Raw genomic sequence first — 26,120 nt, forward strand, 5'->3', positions numbered from 1 at the left:
TAGAAATGGTTTGTCGAGATTGGTGTGGGAGAACTTGTCTGGCCTGCACAGAGCCCTGACCTCCACCCCATCGAAGCGAGCCAGGCCTAATCGCCCAACATCAGTGCCTGACCTAATTAATGCTCTTGTGGCTGAATGGAAGCAAGTCCGCACAGCAATGTTCCAACATCTAGTGGAAAGTCTTCCCAGAAGAGTGGAGGCTGTTATAGCAGCAAAAGGGGGACCAACTCCCTATTAATGCCCATGATTTTGTTTGTAATGAGATGTTCGACGAGCTGGTGTCCACATACGCTTGGCCATGTAGTGTATCTAGCAAAGATGCAGCTGGCTCAAAATAGAGCAGCACACCTTGCCCTTAACTGAACATAGAGAACATGTGAAGCATGTAGGGACAGCAGACTTGGATAAGTAAATATTGAATATGTCCGTAAACACACCAGCCATCTGGTCTGCGCATGCTCTGAGGACGCGGCTAGGGATACCGTCTGGGCCGGCAGCCTTGTGAGGGTTAACAGTTTAAATGTCTTACTCATGTCGGCCACAGAGAGGGAGAGCACACAGTCCTTGGTAGTGGGCCGCGTCGGTGGTACTGTAATATCATCAATGCGGGCAAAGAAGGTGTTTAGTTAGTCTGGAAGCAAGACGTCTGTGTCCATGACGTGGCTGGTTTTATTTTTGTAGTCCGTGATAGACTATAGACCCTGCCACATACGGCTCGTGTCTGAGCCATTGAATTACGACTCCACTTTTTGTACTGACATTTCGCTTGTTTCATTGCCTTGCAGAGGGAATAACTACAGTTTTTATTCGGCCATAATCCCAGTCACCTTTCCATGGTTAAATGCGGTGGTTCGTGCTTTCAGTTTTGCACGAATGCCGCCATCTATCCACGGTTTCTGGTTAGGGTAGGTTTTAATAGTCACAGTGGCTACAACATCTCCTATGCACTTCCTTATAAACTCACTCACCGATTCAGCGTATACGTCAATATTATTCTGAGGCTACCCGGAACACGTCCCCACATGACATGCTACCAGGCATTTCTTCACCGTCCCCATGTCCAAAACTAATTCATGGCAAGGCACAGTATTATACAGAGCTATGAACGCATGGAACTCACTTCCATCTCCAATTACTCAAGCAAACCGCAAAATGACCTTTAAAAAAACCAGGTTAAACAACAGTTCATGGAACGGCGGAGGGGACACACACATTTTGGTGTATTGTTTGTATGTTGTTGTATTTGAAATTTGTGTGAACGTCGTTGTCAATCAGTGTTTTGTTACTTGTCATGTGTTGTGTTTTTGTGGACACCAGGAAGAGTAGGTGCTGCATCAGCAAAAGCTAATGGGGATCCAAATAAACAAATAAATCTAATATCCAGATGTGAAAAATGCAGGCAGGTGATTCAGCAGGGATTCAGGCCGTTCTCAGTACTCACCGTCGGGGAATGTTGGACTTCATCTCTTTGACTTAATTGCATTAGCCTCTACATTCCAAAAATAAGGCAAAAATATCTCTGACCCGTCTAACCCCGTCTAACCTCGGCCCCACGTGTCTTAAAGAACCTTAATACCCGCATCCAGCTTATCTGACGCCTGTCCAACAGATTCTCATCTCAATAGATTTGAAATGGGAACATTCTTTCGGATGATCTGGTAATGAATAAATCTCTTGCAGATGCCTGGTTTCTTGTTGAAATGTCTCCCCAGAGTGACCTCACAGCTCTGACTAGTGCACATGGTGGACCCTGGGCTCTGTAGGGTAGAAGTTAGGGTCACTAACAATGTGGGTGGATTGACATAAGTGCATGGATGGCCTCAGACAAATGACACCAAGTAGGCAGAGGAAAAGCCAACACAGAAAACTCGTCTTACCCCCCAAAGCCAAGGAGAATCTGCCTATCATGGCTATAAATTAACGTTAAAATCATGCTCCAAATAGGGGTCGAGGGGTGAGGTCCAGATAAGAACATTCCATGATTGTCCTAATGATTCACAAACATGATTTCCCTGAACTGGCTTTGTCATACTGAAATAGCCAGTTTTGGTTAGTAGTGAACTACTAGAAGAAATTTCATCACAGTTTGCTGTAGCTTTGTAGTAGTTGAACTAAATTTAAATATTGGTAGTGTTTTCAGTAATTCATACATTTTTTACCATGTAGCAGTGTAGCTGACTACTGGAATTACACACTACTTTTTTTGCAGAAAGAAAATAAAATATGGGTAAAGTAGTAGGCAAGATTTTATTTTTCTAAATCTGACCTGCCTAATTCTCACTTGAAACATTGTGTTTTTTATGCTAAATTATATATTCTATTTAACATCTGACTCCAGAGTGATCTGACCTTGCAATTTCAGATTTAGGTATGATAATTTAGTTTGGATGTAGTAAACTACTTTTTCAAAGTAACTTTAGTTTCTTAAGGGTCGCTTTAGTGTAGCTCAACTTCTTCCAGGACATGCTGATTGCTGATGTGCCCTGTAAATGAAAAACAGCCATGGGGACTTGGGGCCAATAAAAAAACATTTGTTTTGTATTTATCGCCAGTCGATAGGGAGTTATTTTTAGGTTCATAGTCCTACAATTATAACTTATATTTAGAATTAATTTCTTGGGATGGGAGCAAGAACTGTAACTTACGACACTAGATATGATCCAAATTAAAATCGGAATCTTGAACTTGCAGTAGGTTTTGATTTCCATTCTGATTCAAGGGATTATTCTCCGAAACCACCAGGACTAATTACTATGAGCTAATGTGGAAAACATTCAGAAAGCACAAAACTGTAATGATATCTTATAGTATTATATAACTTTACAATTAAACACCGTTTGTCTCAACAGTTGCAGCACAAATAATCATTTTTTGTTGTCGCACCTTTTGCAGTTACAGCGCCCCCAGACCCGCTTTTTTCCCGTTACAGCCTTATTCTAAAACTTATTAACCCCAATCTAATGACAATATGACAATGCAAAAACAGGTTTAGATTTTTTGCAAATGTATTCAAAATAAAAAACAGAAATACCTTATTTGCTATGACTCGAAATTGAGCTCAGGTGCATCGTGTTTCCATTGATCATCCTTGAGATGTTTCTATAATTTGATTGGACTCAACCTGTGGTAAATTCAATTGATTGGACATGATTTGGAAAGGCACACACTTATCTGTGTAAGGTCCCACAGTTGACAGTGTATGTCAGAGCAAAAACCAAGCCATGAGGTCGAAGGAATTGTCTTAGAGCTCCGAGACCGAGGATTGTGTCGAGGCACAGATCTGGGGAAGGGTACCAAAACATTTCTGCAGCATTGAAGGTCCCCAAGAAAACAGTGGCCTCCAACATTCTTAAATGGAAGAAGTTTGGTACCATCAAGACTCTAGAGCTGGCCGCCCGGCCAAACTGAGCAATCGGGGGAGAAGGGCCTTGGTCAGGGAGGTGACCAAGAACCAGATGGTCACTCTGACAGAGCTCCAGGATCTTCCAGAAGGACAACCATCTCTGCAGCACACCACCAATCAGGCCTGTATGGTAGAGTGGCCAGACAGAAGCCACTCCTCAGTAAAAGGCACACAACAGCTCACTTGGAGTTAGTCAAAAGGCACCTAAAGAACTCTCAGACCATGAGAAACAAGATTCTCTGGTCTGATGAAACCAAGATTGAACTCTTAGGCCCGAATGCCGAACATCATGTCTGGAGGAAACCTGGCACCATCCCTACGGTGAAGCATGGTGGTGCCAGCAGCATGCTGTGGGGATGTTTTTCAGTGGCAGGGACTGGGAGACTAGTCAGGATAGAGGAAAAGATGAACAGAGCAAAGTGCAGAGAGATCCTTGATGAGAACTTGCTCCAGAGCGCTTAGGACCTCCGACTTCTTCCATTTTAGAATGATGGAGGCCACCATGTTCTTGGGGACCTTCAATGCTGCAGACATTTTTTGGTACCCATCTGTGCCTCAACACAATCCTGTCTCGGAGCTCTAAGACAATTCCTTCGACCTCATGGCTTGGTTTTTGCTCTGACATACACTGTCAAATGTGGGACCTTTACAAATAATTTCCAATCAATGTATTTGTAGAAATCAAGTTGTAGAAACATCTCAAGGATGATCAGTGGAAACAGGATGCACCTGAGCTCAATTTCGAGTCTCATAGCATAGGGTCTGAATACTTATGTAAATAAGGTATTTCTGTTTTTTTATACTTTTTCAAAAATGTCTAATAACCGGTTTTCGCTTTGGTATTGTGTGTAGATCAATGAGGAACATTTGAGAATAAGGCTGTAACGTAACAAAATGTAGAAAAAGGGAATGGTTCTGAATACTTACCAAATGCACTGTATACTGTTGCATCTGGAGAATTGTGTAACATTAACCAGGCCTCATGTCCTGCTCAACCTCATGTAATAGATTATTTACTAACACAGACAATCTATTTGTGAAATAGTCATAGAACAGTCAATGAACTACAATCACAGCGGTGAACCAGTGAATTTGGATTCATCATCGGCCTGTTGAGTGAGTTTTAAACCACTAACTCTCCTTAAGGGACTGAGGAGTCACAACGGCTCCATTCCTGAAAATCCAACCGGAACCCCACTTCCGCCTCATCCCTCTCGTCATGGGCGGAGGCGTAAATCCACTCCTCCAGGGGGCAGCTAAATATGGAGAGACCTGCCAGAGAAGCGTCTGTCCAGATGTTAGCCAGCACTGCACCTGCTCGCAGTACAAGCCAGCTGGGAGAGAGTGCTCGGGATCAGGAACACGTCCACAATGTCTTCTAGAGAACTTCAGTTTAGGGCTTTCCCGCCTTCCTGCTGTGGGACAGGTCTCTTCAGGACCAGGAGTGCCTTCGAGTCTCGCCAAGCCGACGCCAGTGGCTCTGTGTTGGGTTTCTCGCCCAGTTCCTTACTCATTGTTGGAAGTGAAACATCCTTGCCAAGCCCAGTTTTTGGCTCGGGCCTTATGAACTATTCTGCTGGAGTGGTGTCTGCTTACCTTTCATGAGAAAAGAGAGACTATTTTTAACAAGAGGAGAGGTGGCTTAGGTGGCTTTCAAGTGGCTTAGGTTAGGTTCAGGTTTGTTCCCTATATCTTGTGACCTATTATCTGCAAATAAATGAGGTATTTTGCAACCTACAATAGAGACTTACTGGCGCCTGAGTATACTCTCATCCCTTTTAGATGTAGGTGGCATCTAAAGGGCTATTATTGTCAGATTGAAAAAAAAAAACACTCGTCAGAAGCCACATAATTCATCATTTGTAAATTATCTTAATCTCAAATATGCAGCCGTCATATCTACTGTAAAATAATCACACCAATCATCTGGCTAGTTCAAGTACTCTTGATTTATAAACAAAACCAAACATTAGTATCAATGCAAAACATGGTACAAAAGACACAGTAACATATAGCTTCTGAAATGACTTTGATTCTCTTCTTTTGCTTTGTTCTCTGGAAGGTGCAGACAACAGATGAAACAAACACCGTCTGACTGATTGATTTAAAAGTCCTTACGACAGAGCCTTTCTGGATATCCTGAGAAAGAGTCGACTCCTCTTCATCTAAAGACACAATGGCTCAGTCAGTCTCATCAAAGATAGGAAACAAGGTTGCTATATTGGCACATAAGACATGGTCTAGTACAGTCTCAGTTAGAAAAGCATACACACGTTATATATCAAATCAAATAAAAATGGAATATCACATGAGTATTTACATAAAACATTAAGCCACCACACTTTAACAATGAGTTACTCTTTTAATAAAAAAAATAATTTACATCACAAGAACAAACAAACTGTTATACATGAGTAAAAACATTCATAGTGTATGTTTAAAAATAGAGGACATCACTTAAATATAAAATGTCAGAAACATGTTTTGAACTTTATAGTGTTTTTTCTCTCTTCCAATTTGTCTTGATAAGGAAAAGGTCCTTTTATACATCGTTATAAAGTAATGCCTTTTGCCTGGCTGTTCGCTTCAGTAAGAAAATCTATCATTCTATATGGAGTGCATATTATAGAACTAAGTGCAAACAAATTGCCTTGTCATATTGTGCATTTTCAAAACCTCCGTTTTTGGTGGTTTAGACCTTTTGTCAAGCAGCAACACCTTTTCCTCATTGTAAAATATCTAATATAAATTCTCTTGTATGTTTTATATATTTTCGTTTATATATTGAACCCACAGTTTAAAATGGCCAGTGCTATTGCTTTTATCTATTTACAACTGAAATGGCATAAACTATCCTTAGTAGTGCTCAGCCATCTGTTTCAGCCATTTACTTTTCACTATAAGTGTTGATCCCTGTAGCAGTAACAAGGTACAGTACAGAGAGAGCTGACGGCAGAGACCAGGACACATTCATCAACTCCTGCTAAAGCTGTCAGGCAGACAGAGTGAAGACTGCCTGGGTCCTGCAAGGCAGCAGGATGGATGGATGTACGGCATAGCCTCCACTAACAGGCACTTAGATCACTGTGGTCCTCATGTTAAAGCCACTCCCATGGTGACTGAGCTGAATATGTACTGTATATATGTGCCCACAGTCTCTGCCCTCATCCACCTTGCTGCACTTAAGTGTTAATGCAGTGACCTGACCACATCCCGACCACGCCCTGGCTGGGGAGTTCAGAGATCACGCGTCGGAGATGCAGCTCTGGATCTTATCCATCCACTGATGGGCGCTCTGGGCATCCGAGGCGCAGAAGTTGTACACTCGCTTGGTGGTCTTCAGCTGGAATGACAACACCCAACCAATGGTTCAACAGTGACAGGAGAGGTGGGATGTGACATACAGAGCCTGATACTGCCATGGCTGAAGTGTATTCTACCACAGAACACAAGAAAAGATCACAAGATCACAAGCAGACAGAGGAATGGAGAACCAGAGAGACACTCACGTCAAAGAAGGCCTTCTCACTGATGTGTTTAGGAGCTCCTATGGTGGGGGTGGCGATCAGAGCTGACTCCACCTCCGCCAGGTCAATGTGGCCCCGGCAGTTAGTGTCCTCCCCCGTGTCGTAGTACCTCAGCTGGGACAACACACACACACACACATATAACACCGCTGGCATAGGAGTGGAGACATTGTCTGGAACAGACTGGTAGCAACATGCAACATGCTGTAATACTCACTTGGTGTTTTGTAATGTCCAAAACAAACCAGCGAGGTTTCCATCCTTTCAGCAGTGCTCCTCGTTTGTAAAGAATCCCCTCAAACGATCTGAATAAAACACCATTAAGATGAATTTAAAACATCTGCTTGGTAGAGAGATTCTGTCTGTGTGTCAACGCTTTACAGAAGAGTTGGGTGAGGAAACAGGACTAATTGGAAGTCCCGGTCCCTGTTTGCCGTCTCAGTGCTGGGAGTGGAGACCCACCTGTTTTCCTCGTTCTTGGGGGTGAACTGGTTGTAGAGTGTGGCGGCCCGGCGGTTGACCCCGTTAGTGGCAGTGGGGCTGGTGTCCTCCCCCAAGCCAGTGTCAGGCAGGTGCAGTATGGAACGTCTCTGGAACGCCTGCAGACTGGACGTGGGGATCAGCCCCGAGGTGGACGCAGACTGCTTGCGGAGCTGCAAAAAAGACAAGACAGATGGAATAAGAAAAGCCATGAAACATTAGACAAAACATCTTCCCGATGGTCTGTCACAGATTGACGAGTCAAACAGTGCTGTCTAGCTGAACCGTCCAGTAAATGAGCGGAGTTCAGGCTAAGTGAGGTTTATGGGAAACAGGAATCGGGGGAAGAGGAGAAAACATGGGAAAGTGTGTTGTGTTTGTCTTACATTTCCCTCCTGTTTGAGGTCCTCCTGGATACTGACTCGGACTCTCTCCAGAGTGGCCTGCCACCTCTCTGGTGCTTGGCTCATCTCCCCCTCCAGCCGCTCTATGTCCTGCAACAACAGGGCTCTCATCAGTGTCAGGCACATAGTCAGGCATGGATAACATCATCCCAACTCAGACTTTTAGAACTCACAGCCAGGAGCTTGGTGATAGCGTCAGGCTGGGCGCGCCCCACACTGCTGTAGCAGGGCCACACGATCCTCCTCTTGCTGGTGGCGATGGTGTCCGTCTCCTCCATGTTCTCCGACCTGACAGCCAGCATCCTCCAGTCATAGGACGGGCCTGTGCACAGGGTCTCCCCCGTGAAGAAGTCCCACTTCCTCAAAGCAGGGATGCTAATAGAGGGCTTGAGCACCGGCTAAATAACATATGAAACAACAAAAAACGAATTATGATAATCTGATATGTTTACACATGAGACAAATATCTATTTTGGCTAGTTTGAAATCAAGTGTGTAGTGTAGAGTTCTCTCCCCAATGATGTGAATCTGTCCAATCTCTCAGTGAGCACACCACTGAATATAGCCAGTGGGAAAGAATGTGGCCCACCGGACCTAACACTTCCCCGAACACTTAATCACGTCGGGGCCCGGGGTGTATAAACACGCAGGCTGTTTGCCTCCTACTGATTTATACGCCCCTGAAATAATGGGTACAGCCGCCGCGATCGCTGGCCAGTGGGAAGAGGATTTACGGTTCCCATGAACACAACTAACCCATTGGGATGGACTTTGAAGTTGAAGACCAGACATATGCCAAGACAGGGTTAAACAGCAACATCAGAAAGTCCCTGTCAGGGAGTTGGAAGAGGCTAAGCGAGACGCTTCCTTTACGACCACAGATATTAAAAGATCCCGAACAACACTGATAAGAAACTGCTAACAGAGTTCAGCTGGGCTCTCCTGGGCCTGTGACTCACGGTCTTCATCGACATCAACAGTCTGCTACAGAACATTCAGCAGGACTGGGAGAGGAACACTGGAAGGTCATCGCAATAAGGCATCATCTGGTGCAAGAGAGTGGCAGTCTGGCCATCCATCATTGTGGATGTCATCTGGGAGCGATCTGAAGTTTTAGCAGCTGGACTGGCTGCTCTGGAAAGTGTGAAGATCCCTGTGTATCTCTACTGAGGACGTCCAGAACAGGAGAACATGGGTGTGCGCAAGTGTGAGTCAGTGGGTGAACTAGAGAAAAGGCCATTGGGGATCTGGCTGACATACACAAACAGAATGAAGTACCAACGCTACGTATCAGAGATGGCAGCAAACTTGCTTGGGGAGTTGCAACATACAAGACAAACAATGTATACGAAATGCTTCAGTCTGATTTTAGACCCCATCATAGCACTGAGACAGCACTTGTGAAGGTGGTAAATGACATTTTAATGGCATCGGACCGAGGCTCTGCATCTGTCCTCGTGCTCCTAGACCTTAGTGCTGCTTTTGATACCATCGATCACCACATTCTTTTGGAGAGATTGGAAACCCAAATTGGTCTACACGGACAAGTTCTGGCCTGGTTTAGATCTTATCTGTCGGAAAGATATCAGTTTGTCTCTGTGAATGGTTTGTCCTCTGACAAATCAACTGTATTTTTCGGTGTTCCTCAAGGTTCCGTTTTGGGACCACTATTGTTTTCACTATATATTTTACCTCTTGGGGATGTTATTCGAAAACATAATGTTAACTTTCACTGCTATGCGGATGACACACAGCTGTACATTTCAATGAAACATGGTGAAGCCCCAAAATTGCCCTTGCTAGAAGCATGTGTTTCAGACATAAGGAAGTGGATGGCTGCAAACTTTCTACTTTTAAACTCAGACAAAACAGAGATGCTTGTTCTAGGTCCCAAGAAACAAAGAGATCTTCTGTTGAATCTGACAATTAATCTTAATGGTTGTACAGTCGTCTCAAATAAAACTGTGAAGGACCTCGGCGTTACTCTGGACCCTGATCTCTCTTTTGAAGAACATATCAAGACCATTTCAAGGACATCTTTTTTCCATCTACGTAACATTGCAAAAATCAGAAACTTTCTGTCCAAAAATGATGCAGAAAAATCAATCCATGCTTTTGTCACTTCTAGGTTAAACTACTGCAATGCTCTACTTTCCGGCTACACGGATAAAGCACTAAATAAACTTCAGTTGGTGCTAAATACGGCTGCTAGAATCCTGACTAGAACCCCAAAATTTGATCATATTACTCCAGTGCTAGCCTCTCTACACTGGCTTCCTGTCAAAGCAAGGGTTGATTTCAAGGTTTTACTGCTAACCTACAAAGCATTACATGGGCTTGCTCCTACCTATCTCTCTGATTTGGTCCTGCCGTACATACCTACACGTACGCTACGGTCACAAGACGCAGGCCTCCTAATTGTCCCTAGAATTTCTAAGCAAACAGCTGGAGGCAGGGCTTTCTCCTATAGAGCTCCATTTTTATGGAACGGTCTGCCTACCCATGTCAGAGACGCAAACTCGGTCTCAACCTTTAAGTCCTTACTGAAGACTTATCTCTTCAGTGGGTCATATGATTGAGTGTAGTCTGGCCCAGGAGTGGGAAGGTGAACGGAAAGGCTCTGGAGCAACGAACCGCCCTTGCTGTCTCTGCCTGGCCGGTTCCCCTCTTCCCACTGGGATTCTCTGCCTCTAACCCTATTACAGGGGCTGAGTCACTGGCTTACTGGGGCTCTCTCATGCCGTCCCTGGAAGGGGTGCGTCACCTGAGTGGGTTGATTCACTGATGTGGTCGTCCTGTCTGGGTTGGCGCCCCCCCTTGGGTTGTGCCATGGCGGAGATCTTTGTGGGCTATACTCAGCCTTGTCTCAGGATGGTAAGTTGGTGGATGAAGATATCCCTCTAGTGGTGTGGGGGCTGTGCTTTGGCAAAGTGGGTGGGGTTATATCCTTCCTGTTTGGCCCTGTCTGGGGGTGTCCTCGGATGGGGCCACAGTGTCTCCTGACCCCTCCTGTCTCAGCCTCCAGTATTTATGCTGCAGTAGTTAATGTGTCGGGGGGCTAGGGTCAGTTTGTTATATCTGGAGTACCTCTCCTGTCCTATTCGGTGTCCTGTGTGAATCTAAGTGTGCGTTCTCTAATTCTCTCTTTCTCTCTCTCTCGGAGGACCTGAGCCCTAGGACCATGACCCAGGACTACCTGACATGATGACTCCTTGCTGTCCCCAGTCCACCTGGCCGTGCTGCTGCTCCAGTTTCAACTGTTCTGCCTTATTATTATTCGATCATGCTGGTCATTTATGAACATTTGAACATCTTGGCCGTGTTCTGTTATAATCTCCACCCGGCACAGCCAGAAGAGGACTGGCCACCCCACATATGCTCTCTCTAATTCTCTCTTTCTTTCTCTCTCTCGGAGGACCTGAGCCCTAGGACCATGCCCCAGGACTACCTGACATGATGACTCCTTGCTGTCCCCAGTCCACCTGACCGTGCTGCTGCTCCAGTTTCAACTGTTCTGCCTTATTATTATACGACCATGCTGGTCACTTATGAACATTTGAACATCTTGTCCATGTTCTGTTATAATCTCCACCCGGCACAGCCAAAAGAGGACTGGCCACCCCACATAGCCTGGTTCCTCTCTAGGTTTCTTCCTAGGTTTTGGCCTTTCTAGGGAGTTTTTCCTAGCCACCGTGCTTCTACACCTGCATTGCTTGCTGTCTGGGGTTTTAGGCTGGGTTTCTGTACAGCACTTTGAGATATCAGCTGATGTATGAAGGGCTATATAAATAAATTTGATTTGATTTGACAAGACACACAAACAAACAAGCAGTCACCTCAGCCTCTGTGGGACTGTACAGGTAGTTGAAGAACAGTGGACTCCTCCGGTGCATTCTGCTGATACACTCCCAGATACAGACCCCCCTCCTGGCCTGCTTGTCTCCCGGCTTGTCCTCGAACAATGTGCCTTTTGAAGAGTGAGACAAAGACGAGGTTGTTCAACAGGCCGAGACACACTACCACTATTCACTGACAAATCCCTGATCTAAGATAAGAGATAGGATCTAGGTAATTTAGAAGTGCTTCACTGCAACATGTCAGTATCCTGAAATACCTGACCCATTACACTATCATTACACACTATCATTTCACAGACAGAACAGTAGTTTCAACACTCTGCCTGTTGAATCCCGCAACTCTGCCAAAGACTTTAAATACACGTACAGATGTTAATGGCCTTACTGTTAAATCATCCCTTTACACTGTATTTGTACTATACCGACCATGCTCCAGGCGTTCGTAGTCGGAGTCCAGGAGGAAGTTCTTGAAGCGGTTGGAGATGTAGTGGTATGCCAGGAACTTCAGATAGTGCTGATTAAACTCAAATTCCAAGGGGCACTGGTCCTGGATCTGCAATGAGGAGAAATGGCGAGAGAGATGGCGATGGCGAGAGAGAGGTGGCGAGAGAGAGAGAGAGAGAAAGGTGACACATTGTGATGGCTGGAGCATGTCCCTGTGTTATGACTACAGATGGGTCCGTTATGACTACATACACTCCCCATTACTGGCAGAATTAAATGGAGACCAGGGAGCAAAGGCCAGTGACTGACATCATCACTCTCAGACAAAAGCAGGGCCGAGCTAGAAGGCAGCGGTCCAGCAATGTGCAGCAGTGGCCAAGCGAGAGGACCTTGCCGCTCTTTTGCATGTTTTGGGCCACCTGGGCGTACTGGCGAAAACAACAGCTGTGTCTGAGATGAGGAACTTCTATTTTCAGAAACTCATCAAACTCCCTTTCCCCCTGTTTATCGCACTTCGGCCCTAGAGAACCTCTGTAGGGCCTCCTTGGCAGACGCCCCTCCAGTTACAAAAGACAAACTCAGAAACTATGTGTTGATGTAAGTGTATGGGAGTTGGCCTGCCGGACCCTGGGGGAGACAGAAAACACAACGTTCTCTAAAGTTAGCATTTGAGCATGTAAAACCCAATCCACTTCAGCTGCACCCTCCTCACCCCGCCTTCCGAGGAGAGAGACTTTTAATCCCCACAACTGCAATTTTCCCACTCGGTGCTCTTAACACTGAGGAAATGCATAGGGGATGGTGAAAAACACTAGCATGGAAAAGCACAGCACTGACCGTGGGGTTCACAGACCATCTGGGCAACAGCCCTGCAGCTGAAACTCCCCAGCGTACAACTCTGTCTAAATTACTTATCCGATGTGGGGATTGCAGAGTACAAAAAATCAACCGAGTCCATAGATAATGACAGCTGAGTCTCTCTCCTCCTCCGCCTCCTCTTCTCTTCTCTGAAGGAATGTGATGAGCTCACGGAGGAAGTATGGTGGGAGGGAAGGGGTTGAAGAGGGGTGTGGACGGGGGGTAATGAAAGGGGTGTGGGCCTCGGAGGTGGGTGTGCAAGGCTTGCCTGGTGCACGCAGTCCAGGAACTGCAGAAAGATGGGCGTGAAACCACTGCCCTGGCTGCTGGGGGTCAGGATGGAGCGCTGGCTGAACTTGTGGCCGAAGGACAGCCACTCCTTCTCCAGCAGCACCTGGAAGCCCTCCAGAGTCCGGTAGAACGGGTCACTCAGCAGCTGGACCAGGGACACCACCTGGAGAGAGGGAGAAAGAGAGAGAACATCGGCAAGAGAAACACAGAGAGAAAGAAAAAGAGAGAGAGAGAGAGAGAGAGAGAAAGAGAGACACGGGGGGAGTTAGAGGGTGGGAATGAAATAAAACTCTTGAAGTCTTTTAAAACTCCGAAGACTGACTAAGCTGCCAATGGCGTGACAAGGACTTAGGATTTCTGTGACAGAGGGGTAGGTGACGAGGAGGTCTCCATTGACCCCGTTTTCCAAACCAGTAACCTCTGTTCTCCCTGGTCTGTGGTTACACTACCTTTCCTGTCTATGGTTTGAATCCTCTCCCTCTATATGCAGTGGGACGGTTATGGCTGATATTTGTAAGAGCGTGTCGTCTGACTGCACACATGCTGCCGGCACTTGGCCTGGATCCCTCTCTGTGTCAGCTAACCGATGAACCCTGATGCATGTGGAATGAATGAGGGAAACAGATTGCACTCCCTCTCTAGAGCACCACTGTACCCTCAAAAAAACAGAGCAGGCTTTGCAGGCTTTCTAGAGTTGGTGAAAAGTCCTCTTCATCACAGCCCAGCGGTCCTCCCCAGTACAGACCTAAGCTCCTAAATGACCATAGCACCATCACTGAAGAGGGGGCTATTAGAAAAGAAAGAGGGGAGAGCGAGAAACACAGGGATCTGCTTCTCCTCTGCTGGGTGTCTATGAGTTGGTCAGGAGATGAAGAGCCAAGGCATATGGAGCCCATTTCCTGGAGCAAGGCTGATCAGGCCCCACCGTGATGAGTAAGATGTTCTGGGCCTGACACGTGCCAGGCACGGGAAGCGAGGCTACACCAGTGCTTTTACACGACAGCCATGGGCTGTAAACACATTGGGAGGCCACGCGCACAATGCCATCCCCAATAACACACGCTCACGTAACAGGTCGGCATGGAAAATGTGAGCTCACAGTGCAAAAATGTGACAAAACGCTGAGCGAAAAGGAAAAGAAAAAAAGATGAGGATAAAAACAAGCCTGTGTTTACTCTCCTAAAAAACAGAATCAAGCACTTTCACGATTGAAATCAGCATACAGTGACATAGGGCCCTACAGCCTCAGCATCGTTACACCACATTTCAGCATGTTGTACTAACCAGGTTGTCTGGTAGTGTAGTGCCAGAACAACTTTGGAAATAAGTCGTTGAAACTAAAGGCGTAGCTGTGTGTTAGACCTGATGACGTGATGACCTATTTCCTTACCTGTAAGTGTAGACCAGGGTTGTCAAACTCATTTTGCCATGAAGGCTGCATACAGTCTTCAACGAGGTCCCGGAGGGAAAATGTGTTATATTTAGTCAAAATTGGCCCCTATAACCATCGTGTAAAAAAAAATTCTACGCTCCCCGACTGTCTAGCTTTCATTTCATTGATTTACTACCGTTCAAAAGTTTGGGGTCAAGTAACATCAAATTGATAAGAAATACAGCGTAGATTTAGTTAATGCTGTAAATGACTATTGTTGCTGGAAACAGCTTATTTTTTTAATGGAATATCTACATAGACATACAGAGGCTCATTATCAGCAACCATCACTCCTTTGTTTCAATGGCACGTTGTGTTAGCTAATCCAAGTTTATAATTTTAAAAGGCTAATTGATCATTAGAAAACCATTTTGCAATTATGTTAGCACAGCTGAAAACTGTTGTTCTGATTAAAGAAGCAATAAAACTGTCCTTTCTTAGACTAGTTGCGTATCTGGAGCATCAGCATTTGTGGGTTCGATTACAGGCTCCAAATGGCTAGAAACAAAGAACTTTCTTCTGAAACTCATCAGTCTATTCTTGTTCTGAGAAATGAAGGCTATTTCATGTGAGAAATTGCCAAGAAACTGAAGATTTCATACAACGCTGTGCACAACTCTTCACAGAACAGTGTAAACTGACTAACCAGAATAGAAAGAGAAGTGGGAGGCCCCGGTGCACAACTGAGCAAGAGGACAAGTACATTAGAGTGTCTAGATTGAGAAACAGATGCCTCACAGGTCCTCAACTGGCAGCTTCATTAAATAGTGCCCGCAAAACACCAGTCTCAACGTCAACAGTGAAGAGGCGACTCCGTTATGCTGGCCTTCTAGGCAGAGTTGCAAAGTGCACTTTTTGCCAGTCCTGTCTGGTCCAGCAACGGTGGGTTTGTGCCCATAGGCGACATTGTTGCCGGTGATGTCTGGCGAGGACCTGCCTTACAACAGGCCTTACAAGCCCTCAGTCCAGCCTCTCTCTGCCTATTGTGGACAGTGTGAGCACTGATGGAGGGATTGTGCGTTCCTTGTGTAACTCGGGCAGTTGTTGTTGCCATCCTGTACCTGTCCCGCAGGTGTGATGTTTAGATGTACCGATCCTGTGCAGGTGTTACACGTGGACTGCCACTGCGAGGACGATCAGCTGTCCGTCATGTCTCCCTGTATCGCTGTCTTAGGCGTCTCACAGTACGGACGTTGCAATTTATTGCCCTGGCCACATCTGCCGTCCTCATGCCTCATTGCAGCATGCTTACGCATGTTCACGCAGATGAGCAGGGACCCTGGGCATCTTTCTTTTGGTATTTTTAGAAAGTCAGTAGAAAGGCCTCTTTAGTGCCCTACGTTTTCATAACTGTGACCTTAATTGCCTACCGTCTGTACACTGTTAGTGTCTTTAATGACCGTTCCACAGGTGCATGTTCATTAATTGTTCATGGTTCATTGAATAAACATGGGAAACAGTGTTTAAACCCTTTACAATGAAGATCTGTGAAGTTATTTGGATTTTACAAGTTATCTTTGAAAGACAGGGTCCTGAAAAAGGGATGGTTTTTTTTGCGGAGTTATATATACAGTATATCACAAAAGTGAGTACACCCCTCACATTTTTGTAAATATTTGAGTATATCTTTTCATGTGACAACACTGAATAAATGACACTTTGCTACACTGTAAAGTAGTGAGTGTACAGCTTGTATAACAGTGTAAATTTGCTGTCCCCTAAAAATAACTCAATACACAGCCACTAATGTCTCAACCACTGGCAGCAAAAGTGAGTACACCCCTAAATGAAAATGTCCAAATTGGGCCTAATTAGTCATTTTCCCTCCCCAGTGTCATGTGACTCATTAGTGTTACAAGGTCTCAGGTGTGAATGGGGAGCAGGTGTGATAAATTTGGTGTCATCTCTCTCACACTCCCTCATACTGACTGGTCACTGGAAGTTCAACATGGCACCTCATGGCAAAGAACTCTCTGAGGATCTGAAAAAAAGAATTGTTGCTCTACATAAAGATGGCCTGGGCTATAAGAAGATTGCCAAGACCCTGAAACTGAGCTGCAGCACGGTGGCCAAGACCATACAGCGGTTTAACTGGACAGGTTCCACTCAGAACAGGCCTCGCCATGGTCGACCAAAGAAGTTGAGTGCACGTGCTCAGCGTCATATCCAGAGGTTGTCTTTGGGAAATAGACATATGAGTGCTGCCAGCAATGCTGCAGGGGTTGAAGTCAGCCTGTCAGTGCTCAGACCATAAGCCGTACACTGCATCAAATTGGTCTACATGGCTGTCGTTCCAGAGGGAAGCCTCTTCTAAAATTATGCACAAGAAAGCCCGCAAATAGTTTGCTGAAGACGAGCAGACTAAGGACATAGATTGCTGGAACCATGTCCTGTGGTCTGATGAGACCAAGATAAACTTATTTGGTTCAGATGGTGTCAAGCGTGTGTGGCAACCAGGTGAGGAGTACAAAGACAAGTGTGTCTTGCCTACAGTCAAGCATGGTGGTGGGAGTGTCATGGTCTGGGGCTGCATGAGTGCTGCCGGCACTGGGGAGCTACAGTTCATTGAGGGAACCATGAATGCCAACATGTACTGTGACATAATGAAGCAGAGCATGATCCCCTCCCTTCGCAGACTGGGCCGCAGGGCAGTATTCCAACATGATAACGACCCCAAACACACCTCCAAGACGACCACTGCCTTGCTAAAGAAGCTGAGGGTAAAGGTGATGGACTGGCCAAGCATGTCTCCAGACCTAAACCCTATTGAGCATCTGTGGGGCATCCTCAAACGGAAGGTGGAGGAGTGCAAGGTCTCTAACATCCACCAGCTCCGTGATGTCGTCATGGAGGAGTGGAAGAGGACTCCAGTGGCAACCTGTGAAGCTCTGGTGAACTCCATGCCCAAGAAGGTTAAGGCAGTGCTGGAAAATGATGGTGGCCACACAAATTATTGACAATTTGGATATTTTTTTAGGGGTGTACTCACTTTTGTTGCCAGCGGTTTAGATATTAATGGCTGTCTGTTGAGGGGACAGCAAATTTACTGTTATACAAGCTGTACACTCACTACTTTATATTGTAGCAAAGTGTCATTTCTTCAGTGTTGTCACATGAAAAGATATACTCAAATATTTACAGAAATGTGAGGGGTGTATTCACTTTCGTGATATACTGTATATACACACAAACACACACACACTTTTTAAATCAAACCACCCGTGGGGCTGGATTGGACCTCGGCCCGTATGTTTGACACCCTGGGTGTAGACGTTTCACTTGTCAGTTTCAGCCAAGATGTCTCTCTTTTCCTTTTCTTCCCACTCTCTCCTACCCTCCCAGTCCCTCTCCTACCCTCCTACACCCAGTCCCCCTCTCTCTCCTACCCACCCTCCTATATCCCCAGTCCCTCTCTTCCACTACTCCTGCTGGGGGAGAGGCCGTGTGTGTGTGTGCTCGTGAGGCTCACCTGTGTGGTGATGTCCCAGCCATCCTCCAGACTCAGCAGGACGGACGAGCCACTGTCCAGCAGCTCCACCAGAATCAGGGCCAACTGCAGGAGCTTGTGAAGCTGCAGGGAAAACACACACACACACACACACACACACACACACACACACACACACACACACACACAGTTCACACACACACACACACAAGACACACAGTTCATGCCGTTAAGCTGTTCCTGTGAAGACTGTGTGGAGCAGGGCCAGATAATATTGTTCTGTAGTTTATGACACATTTAATGCAGGGCCAGATAATATTGTTCTGTAGTTTATGACACATTTAATGCAGGGCCAGATAATATTGTTCTGTAGTTTATGACACATTTAATGCAGGGCCAGATAATATTGTTCTGTAGTTTATGACACATTTAATGCAGGGCCAGATAATATTGTTCTGTAGTTTATGACACATTTAATGCAGGGCCATAGGCTGCGAGGGTCACTATGATAACAATTTGGTGGTTCTCCCATGTCTGTTTATATCATTATAATTTCCCTTGGAAAATAAGCTTATTGGATTCGGAGAGAATATAGGATGAGGTCAGAGTCACACAGAAAGAACATGGAGAGCACGCCGCTGGCTCGTTGTCACAGATCTCTCACTGAGGGTCAGTGAGTTGTTGTGTAAACCGTAGCAGGGTGTGTATTTGATGGGAGCTCACCTGAAGGATCCACTCAGAGTCCTCCAGGGCTTTGAGGAAGGAGTCCTGTGTGTCTGAAGACGTAGCGCTCGGAGCACAGGCCCTCAGCAGCTTCTTAAAGGCACCTTTGATCTGGCGCGTGTCAGCAAAGTCCACAGGCACCAGTTCACAGTTCAGAGTAGAGTCCAGTTTGAAGCCCTGACAAAACAGGAGAAATGTCAATAAAAAATTAAAAGTCCCCGAGAGTCAACTATCACAAGTAGACGCAGACATTAAAATAACACTCTGAAAGACCGATTAAAAGACACGTAAAACTGACTGACAAAAATTTAAAAATGTTTAAAGCAGAAGACAAAGATAGGGAACATATTAAATACTTGGGACGTACTGTATGAGGTAAAAATAGGGCTTCTGTTATGAAATGAAGTAGAAGTTTCATTTAAGAGAAGACTGTCTCTGTCAATGTGGCCACTGGCCAATCACAGCCACCCGCACAGCTGGCGACTCTACCACACTCACATTTATTTATAACCTCTTCTAGCCAAGGAAAATAATATCAATTTCACATTCAACACACACACACACACACACACACACACACACACTGCTCCACTCGAACAAGTCACTGAAACGAGCAGAACGTTCCAACAACAGTCCACATGTAATATTATCAGAGATGTGGGACTGTATTAATAATAAATCATCATTTTGATTAATTGCAATCAAGAGTCCCCTTATCAGTTTGGAAATATATTCTGCTGGAACAAAACAGTGGTTACACATTCTAGACTGGAGTGACCTGATTCCCCATCCTGTAAAAATGTACCAGCCCTCGCATAGACAAATACTCCATAACTCTGTGGCACAGTCTAGCCAGACCCCTACTGAGAATTTTACCTGAAGGTCCCAATAACAACAAAGCTTTACGTTGAACACACACACACACACACACACACACACACACACACACACACACACACTCTCTATGGACTCATCATCCCCTAAAAGTTTGGACCCAGCTCTTGTCTTACCCTGAGGTGGGACTTCTCTCCAAAAATGTAGAGGGCAGCCTGCTGTTTGAGGAGCTGGGCATGCAGGCTCTCGCTGCCTGCAGGGGGCGCCAAATCCTTCCCTGCCAGCCTGGCACCAACATCGGTTGCAGAAGGGTGCTGGCTGAAGCGGCTGCTGGAACGCAGGCTGGCCCAGACACCTGCAACAACACAGAGAGAGAGAGAGAAGTACAGTTAGAGTTGGCACTGCAGGCCTGTAGAGGGCTGGAACACACAGGCGCTAACTAGCCTGGTTCAATACTCAATACTCACTTTGACATGACAGTGTATGACCACAGAGAGGGGTTGGTTAAGCACAAACAGCCGAGACCACCATACCGGGGAAACAGATAACGGAATGATAATGACAGAATGGCACATAGCGACATGAAGACTACAGCATATTGACACATTGAAGAATAGAATTTGGACTCAAATCTACGGGCACAGATCTATTCATTCACTAATCCAAGGGGAAGAAACTGAAGGATGCTCATTTCTCTTTGACAAACCACTCCCACCAAGATACCTACAATAAAGATCTGTATATGATAGAACCTTTTGTGATAAACCATACTTCCTCTGCTTTGCTTATGCTGTTGTTACTGCCCCTAGGGGCCCTGTCTGAGCCAGGCTGTAGATCAGGAAAAGGACACCACATTTAGCGTTTAAGCAGCTTTGGCATGGAGTACATCGTCCAATTAAACTGCCGGATATCAATTACAACAATTTATAGTGAGCTCTCAACCAATCAAACCATCAACCAATAGACAGGTAACTTACATTCTAAATCCTATCTCGGCTTGAGACGGCTAGACACACATTGAATACACTGCAGAGGTTAAGCCACAGAGGCCTCCTTCCCGAGCTGCCTGTCATGACTGAGCTGGGCCAACAGTACCTCCCTTAGGGCCAAGACTGCTGACTGACCACATCCACAACTGCTGAGACATCACATTCAGTGACAAGTGGCCCACATTTACCCTGAAGTGGACCACAGTCAGATTATTTTCCAGCAGAGAAGAACCACAGCCTTGCCCAAGCGCACCAAAAGAGGAAGCAATGGGTGAAACTAGGAATCTCTACAGAGATACTCCTTATTACTCAAAAGAGAGATGAGCACACCGGACACAGGATACGTTTTTAACTGTTACAGAGGCATGAGTGTGGGTTACATAGAATCAATGACAAGGAAATAATAAGATGATGTTAATGAACAGGGTTGGAGAAAGAGAGGGGGGAGATCTGAAGAGAGTAGACATATCCACTATACCTTGATTTTGGATTCTCCCCTTAGTGGCAGGTTTTTGGTTTGAGTGAGTGAATAGCTTATCTCTGTACCCAAGCACTGGCAGGTAATGGATGCGGGGTGAGGGGGGCACAGAAAGATCACAACATCAGATGGACATAACATACCAGCACACACTCAATCCCCCAACCGTAGGGGCAACATAGTGCCACACACAGTCATAAGGTTACCTGGGGGGTTACATCAAGGGACCAGGACATGGGTTGACTATGTTTGTTTATTCCATGTGCAACTCTGTGTTGTTGTTTGTGTCGCACTGCTTTGCTTTATCTTGGCCAGGTCGCAGTTGTAACTGAGAACTTGTTCTCAACTGGCCTACCTGGTTAAATAAAGGTGAAATCAAATTAAAATGGGGAGCTAGGCTCCAGACTTAAGAGACCAACAGGGTTGGATGGTGGAAAGATATGAAAACCAAAGGAAAATATGAATTTGCAATTCAGTCTTGAGATGAACAGGATGGAGGTAACATGCATGACATTGTAGACCATTGAGTTAAACACTTTATAAACTAAACACGCTGAAAATAAACAATGACTTCTGCAGCATAGCACACGCAATCAAAATGTCGTGCCAACCAAGAGTTCCCTTCCAGAGAACTGAAAGAGCTGTCTTTATTTCCTCCTTCCTTACTGCTGATGCGCTCTTAAAAGTGGCAGCACATGTTGAAGGCTCCGTGCAGGGTTCCACCACAATGTTGCTTAAAAAACGATGATGAATATCCCACAGAAGCCATGCTACTGGAAATATTTGAAGATTATTAAGAAGACAAATCAAACTCCACTTAATGCTGCTGGCAATGATCTTGAAAGTCACCTTTGGGTATAGCAATCTTGTGTTTAAATATTACAGGAACTGTGGCAACTAACCTAACAATACACTTATGCACTTCAACTTCCAGAGAAGACCTCTCTCAAACCATGATGCAGACAGCTGCATGCCAATAACAGACATCTTATAATTTCCAGAAAATCTAGGACACATCTTCACTGGGCATACCAGACTACTAGGTCACATTTATTTGGTAAGATACAACTAGGCCATGTTCAATAAGAGTTAAGAGATCAACAGATGAATTAGCATGAATCAATAAACAGATCAACCTCCTTGTTAATATTACACTACGATGGGATGTCGGAGACCACAGCATGTGCTATATTTGAAACGGAAACTGCTCAGTGTATTGAACTGGGCCATGCACAGTCATTTGCCTAACGTGTCATTCCACCCCATACCATTACTGTAAACGGTCAGAAAACTCCAGTGAAATCCACGTGCATCATGTGCTCCTCCTATAGGATGTTTACCATGTTAAAGTGGAAATGTGTCAATCTGTTCATATGAAGTTGTGACCTACTAGCATAGTGCACGAGCGGGGCACATCTGCTACCCTAATGAACATGTAGCACACAGACCATCACCATGTGTATTAATGACAAATAAAGCTGAGTCATAGACCAAAAGGGGTCCAGTTTATTTCCAGAACTGCGGTTGCAGTGTGATATACTGGATTTTGAGGAAGTGACACGTGGGCACAACACTCACCTCCTCTGGCAAAGCTGTTGGAGAAGGGCATGTCCAAATGGACGGGAGCCATCTTTGGTATTCTAGATGTCCTCCTTTCACTGCCTGAAGAGGACACACAGGCATGAAACGGGGATAACACCACCATTCAGCTGTAACCAGGACAAACACAGTAACACAGACCCAGAGAGGACAGGGAATGAAAACCATGCCTGGATGACTAACCATCTATATTTGTCAGACACAGCATCTGAGAACATAACTACCCAACAGTGTGTCTCAGATACTTCCCAAAATGGACACAGACCTGGGAGATTAGGCCAGATTGAACGCAAGCAGGGATTATTTAAGAGTTAAATGAGGCGAGCAAACAGAGTTGCATTACCTACATTTAGGAAAAATACTGATTGCTGTGTTTCAAATTAGGCCTAAGCCTTGGGCTCACACTCGACAATCGTGTCCCGTTGCTTAAGTTCCAATCAGCGGATCTGAACATAATCAGAAAGTCTGAAGCTATCAAGCCTTGCGAATCCTATTTCTCTCTTTAAGACAATTTGATCCCTGCAGACGTAGATCTTAAAGCTGGAAGATGGATGCAATAGACATTGATTCAAGGTGTGTTTTGATCCAGTTCCCAGAGACTAAAGATCTATTGTGGTTACATGGGAAACAGAATCCCGCTGACTTTGCGTAGGGTATGTGCTGGTCACACAGCTCTCTGGACTTCCACTCGGCGGTGGGGTGAAGTCTGGGGAGATGGATGGAGGGTGACCCCTGGGTGTCCTGTTCCTCTTACATAACCACAACATTGTGCCGCAGTTCCTTCCAAACACAACGGATACAACATAAATAACAGGCAGCGGCCCAGAGGAAACCTCACTAAGATAATCAGCAGAATAAAACTGAAGGAACGAGAACAAACACACAAAAACAATAGTGACAGAGTGGGAAAAATACCACCAGTCTAGAGCAGGACAGAATCCAGAGCGGAGCCCATAGCAGAACAGAGCCCAGAGCAGAACAGAGCATGGGATACCTGGTGAGAGGCCGATGAGAGAGCGGTTGGACAGAGTGTTGCTGCCGTTCAGTTTGAAGTAGACAGGGATGGAGTTGAGGATGGCCTGTAGATACTTCTCCTGCTCCAGACTACTGGACAACTCTGAAGAGTTGGCAGGGGCTAGAGGGAGAGGACACCAATCATTAGACATATTCGTCATCAATGGTCAAAATTGTATAACATGACTGTGTAATGCAAGTCCTTTAAATTCCATACGGTGTACGCCTTACGAGAATGGTATCAAAAGGTTTCTACAGGTGTGTGTAAGTAATGTACAGTACCAGTCAAAAGTTTGGACACACCTAATCATTCAAGAGTTTTTCTACACTGTAGAATAATAGTTCTAATTCTAATCCAAGATGGCGTAGTCAGACGTCTTTTGTCTTGTCGTGTCCCGTGTACATATTTTTTCTACGCATATATTTTGTATATTTTTCTTAACGTCAACTTCAACATACTCTCCTGCAATCCGCCTCACCCAATGTGGTATAGATCTGCTATTTTCTTTAATTTTGAACCGGAACCCAACAGAAGCTAGCCAGCTAACTAGCTAGTAGTCAGCTAGCCACTGCTAGCGGTCATCAGCTACCTTTAGCCCGGACAACTCTCGCCAGTCTGCACAGCGCGACTCAAACCAGAGCAAATCTGACTTTTCTCCATATCTCTGGATTCCTACCGCAAGCTCTGAACCTTTCCACCTGGATCATCGCAGCTAGCTATCTGCTATCTGATTGGCTTCTCCTGGCTAACGTCTCTGTCCCGAAGCAAGAACCAATTAGCCTGGAGCTAGCCTATGCTAGGCCCATCTACCGGCTAGCCAACGAGGTCCATCAGCCACTCCAAGACTTCTTCCGTCGCAACGTCCCTCGGCCCGCTAGCTGTCTGAATTGCCGTGTCTCCGGCCCGCCGAGCAACTCACTGGACCCCTATGATCACTCGGCTACGCATGCCTCTCCCTAATGTCAATATGCCTTGTCCATTGCTGTTTTGGTTAGTAATTATTGCCTTATTTCATTGTAGACCCTCCAGCCCAGCTCAATATGCCTTAGTTAACCTTTTTGGGATAGGGGGCAGCATTTTCACTTTTGGATGAATAGCATGGCCAGATTGAACTGCCTCCTACTCTGTCCCATATGCTAATATATGCATATTATTATTAGTATTGGATAGAAAACAGTCTGGCGTTTCTAAAACTGTTTGAATGATGTCTGTGAGTATAACAGAACTCATATGGCAGGCAAAAACCTGAGAAAAAATCCAACCAGGAAGTGGAAAATCTGAGGTTTGTAGTTTTTCAACTCAGCCCCCATTGAAGATACAGGGTGATATTAGTTATGTTTCACTTCCCAAGGCTTCCACTAGATGTCAACAGTATTTAGAACCTGTTTTGAGGATTCTACTCTAAAGGAGGGGCTCATAAGGGCTCTTTCAGTGAGTGGTCTGGCAGAGTGCCACAGCCTCAGTCTGGAGCGCTCATATGAAAGGTAGCTACGTTCCACTTCATTTGTACAGACAAAGGAATTGTCCGGTTGGAACATCAAACATATCAAAATATAGTTTTTATTTGAGATTCTCTAAAGTAGCAACCCTTTGCCTTTGCACACTCTTGGCATTCTCTCAACCAGCTTGATGAGGAATGCTTTTCCAACAGTCTTGAAGGAGAGCCCACATATGCTGAGCACTTGTTGGCTGCTTTCCCTTCACTTTGCGGCCCAACTCATTCCAAACCATCTCAACTGGGTTGAGGTCGGGTGATTGAGGAGGCCATGTTGCAGCACTCCATCACACTCCATCTTGGTCAAATAGCCCCTACACAGCCTGGAGGTGTGTTGGGTCATTGTCCTGTTGAAAAACAAATGGTAGTCCCACTAAGCGCAAACCAGATTGGATGGCGTATCGCTGCAGAATGCTGTGGTAGCCATGCTGGTTAAATGTGCCATGAATTCTAAATAAATCACACACGGTGTTACCAGCAAAGCACCTCCACACCTTCTCCATGCTTCACGGTGGGAACCACACATGTGGATATGATCCGGTCACCTACTCTGTGTCTCACAAAGACGCTGCGATTGAACCAAAAATCTCAAACAGACTCATCAGACCAAAAGACAGATTTCCACCGGTCTAATGTCCATTGCTCGTGTTTTTTGGCCCAAGCAAGTCTCTTCTTCTTATTGGTGTCCTTTAGTCGTGGTTTCTTTGCAGTAATTTGACCTGATTCACAGTCTCCTCTGAACAGTTGATGTTGAGATGTGTCTGTTACTTGAACTCTGTAAAGCATTTATTTGGGCTGCAATCTGAGGTGCAGTTAACTCTAATGAACTTATCCTCTGCAGCA

General features: G+C 45.4%; 1 protein-coding gene across 1 annotated transcript in view; it reads right to left on the bottom strand.

Annotated features, from left to right (window-relative positions):
* Positions 1 to 5,334: 5,334 nt before the first annotated feature.
* Positions 5,335 to 26,120, bottom strand: part of LOC112263665 (myotubularin-related protein 13-like) — a 143,130-nt gene continuing 122,344 nt past the window's right edge. The window contains exons 28-41 of the mRNA XM_042330916.1: positions 23,762 to 23,902; positions 22,747 to 22,830; positions 19,878 to 20,056; positions 18,868 to 19,044; positions 18,166 to 18,267; positions 13,242 to 13,427; positions 12,098 to 12,224; positions 11,651 to 11,781; positions 7,988 to 8,212; positions 7,797 to 7,904; positions 7,393 to 7,583; positions 7,148 to 7,235; positions 6,913 to 7,044; positions 5,335 to 6,746 (exon numbers count right to left, since the gene is read on the bottom strand). Of these exons, the coding sequence (XP_042186850.1) occupies positions 6,648 to 6,746; positions 6,913 to 7,044; positions 7,148 to 7,235; positions 7,393 to 7,583; positions 7,797 to 7,904; positions 7,988 to 8,212; positions 11,651 to 11,781; positions 12,098 to 12,224; positions 13,242 to 13,427; positions 18,166 to 18,267; positions 18,868 to 19,044; positions 19,878 to 20,056; positions 22,747 to 22,830; positions 23,762 to 23,902 (1,970 nt within the window). The 3' untranslated portion in view covers positions 5,335 to 6,647. The remainder of the gene's footprint in view (positions 6,747 to 6,912; positions 7,045 to 7,147; positions 7,236 to 7,392; positions 7,584 to 7,796; positions 7,905 to 7,987; positions 8,213 to 11,650; positions 11,782 to 12,097; positions 12,225 to 13,241; positions 13,428 to 18,165; positions 18,268 to 18,867; positions 19,045 to 19,877; positions 20,057 to 22,746; positions 22,831 to 23,761; positions 23,903 to 26,120) is intronic.

The sequence above is a fragment of the Oncorhynchus tshawytscha genome, linkage group LG12, assembly GCF_018296145.1.
Source record: "Oncorhynchus tshawytscha isolate Ot180627B linkage group LG12, Otsh_v2.0, whole genome shotgun sequence".
NCBI classification, from domain to species: Eukaryota; Metazoa; Chordata; class Actinopteri; order Salmoniformes; family Salmonidae; genus Oncorhynchus; species Oncorhynchus tshawytscha.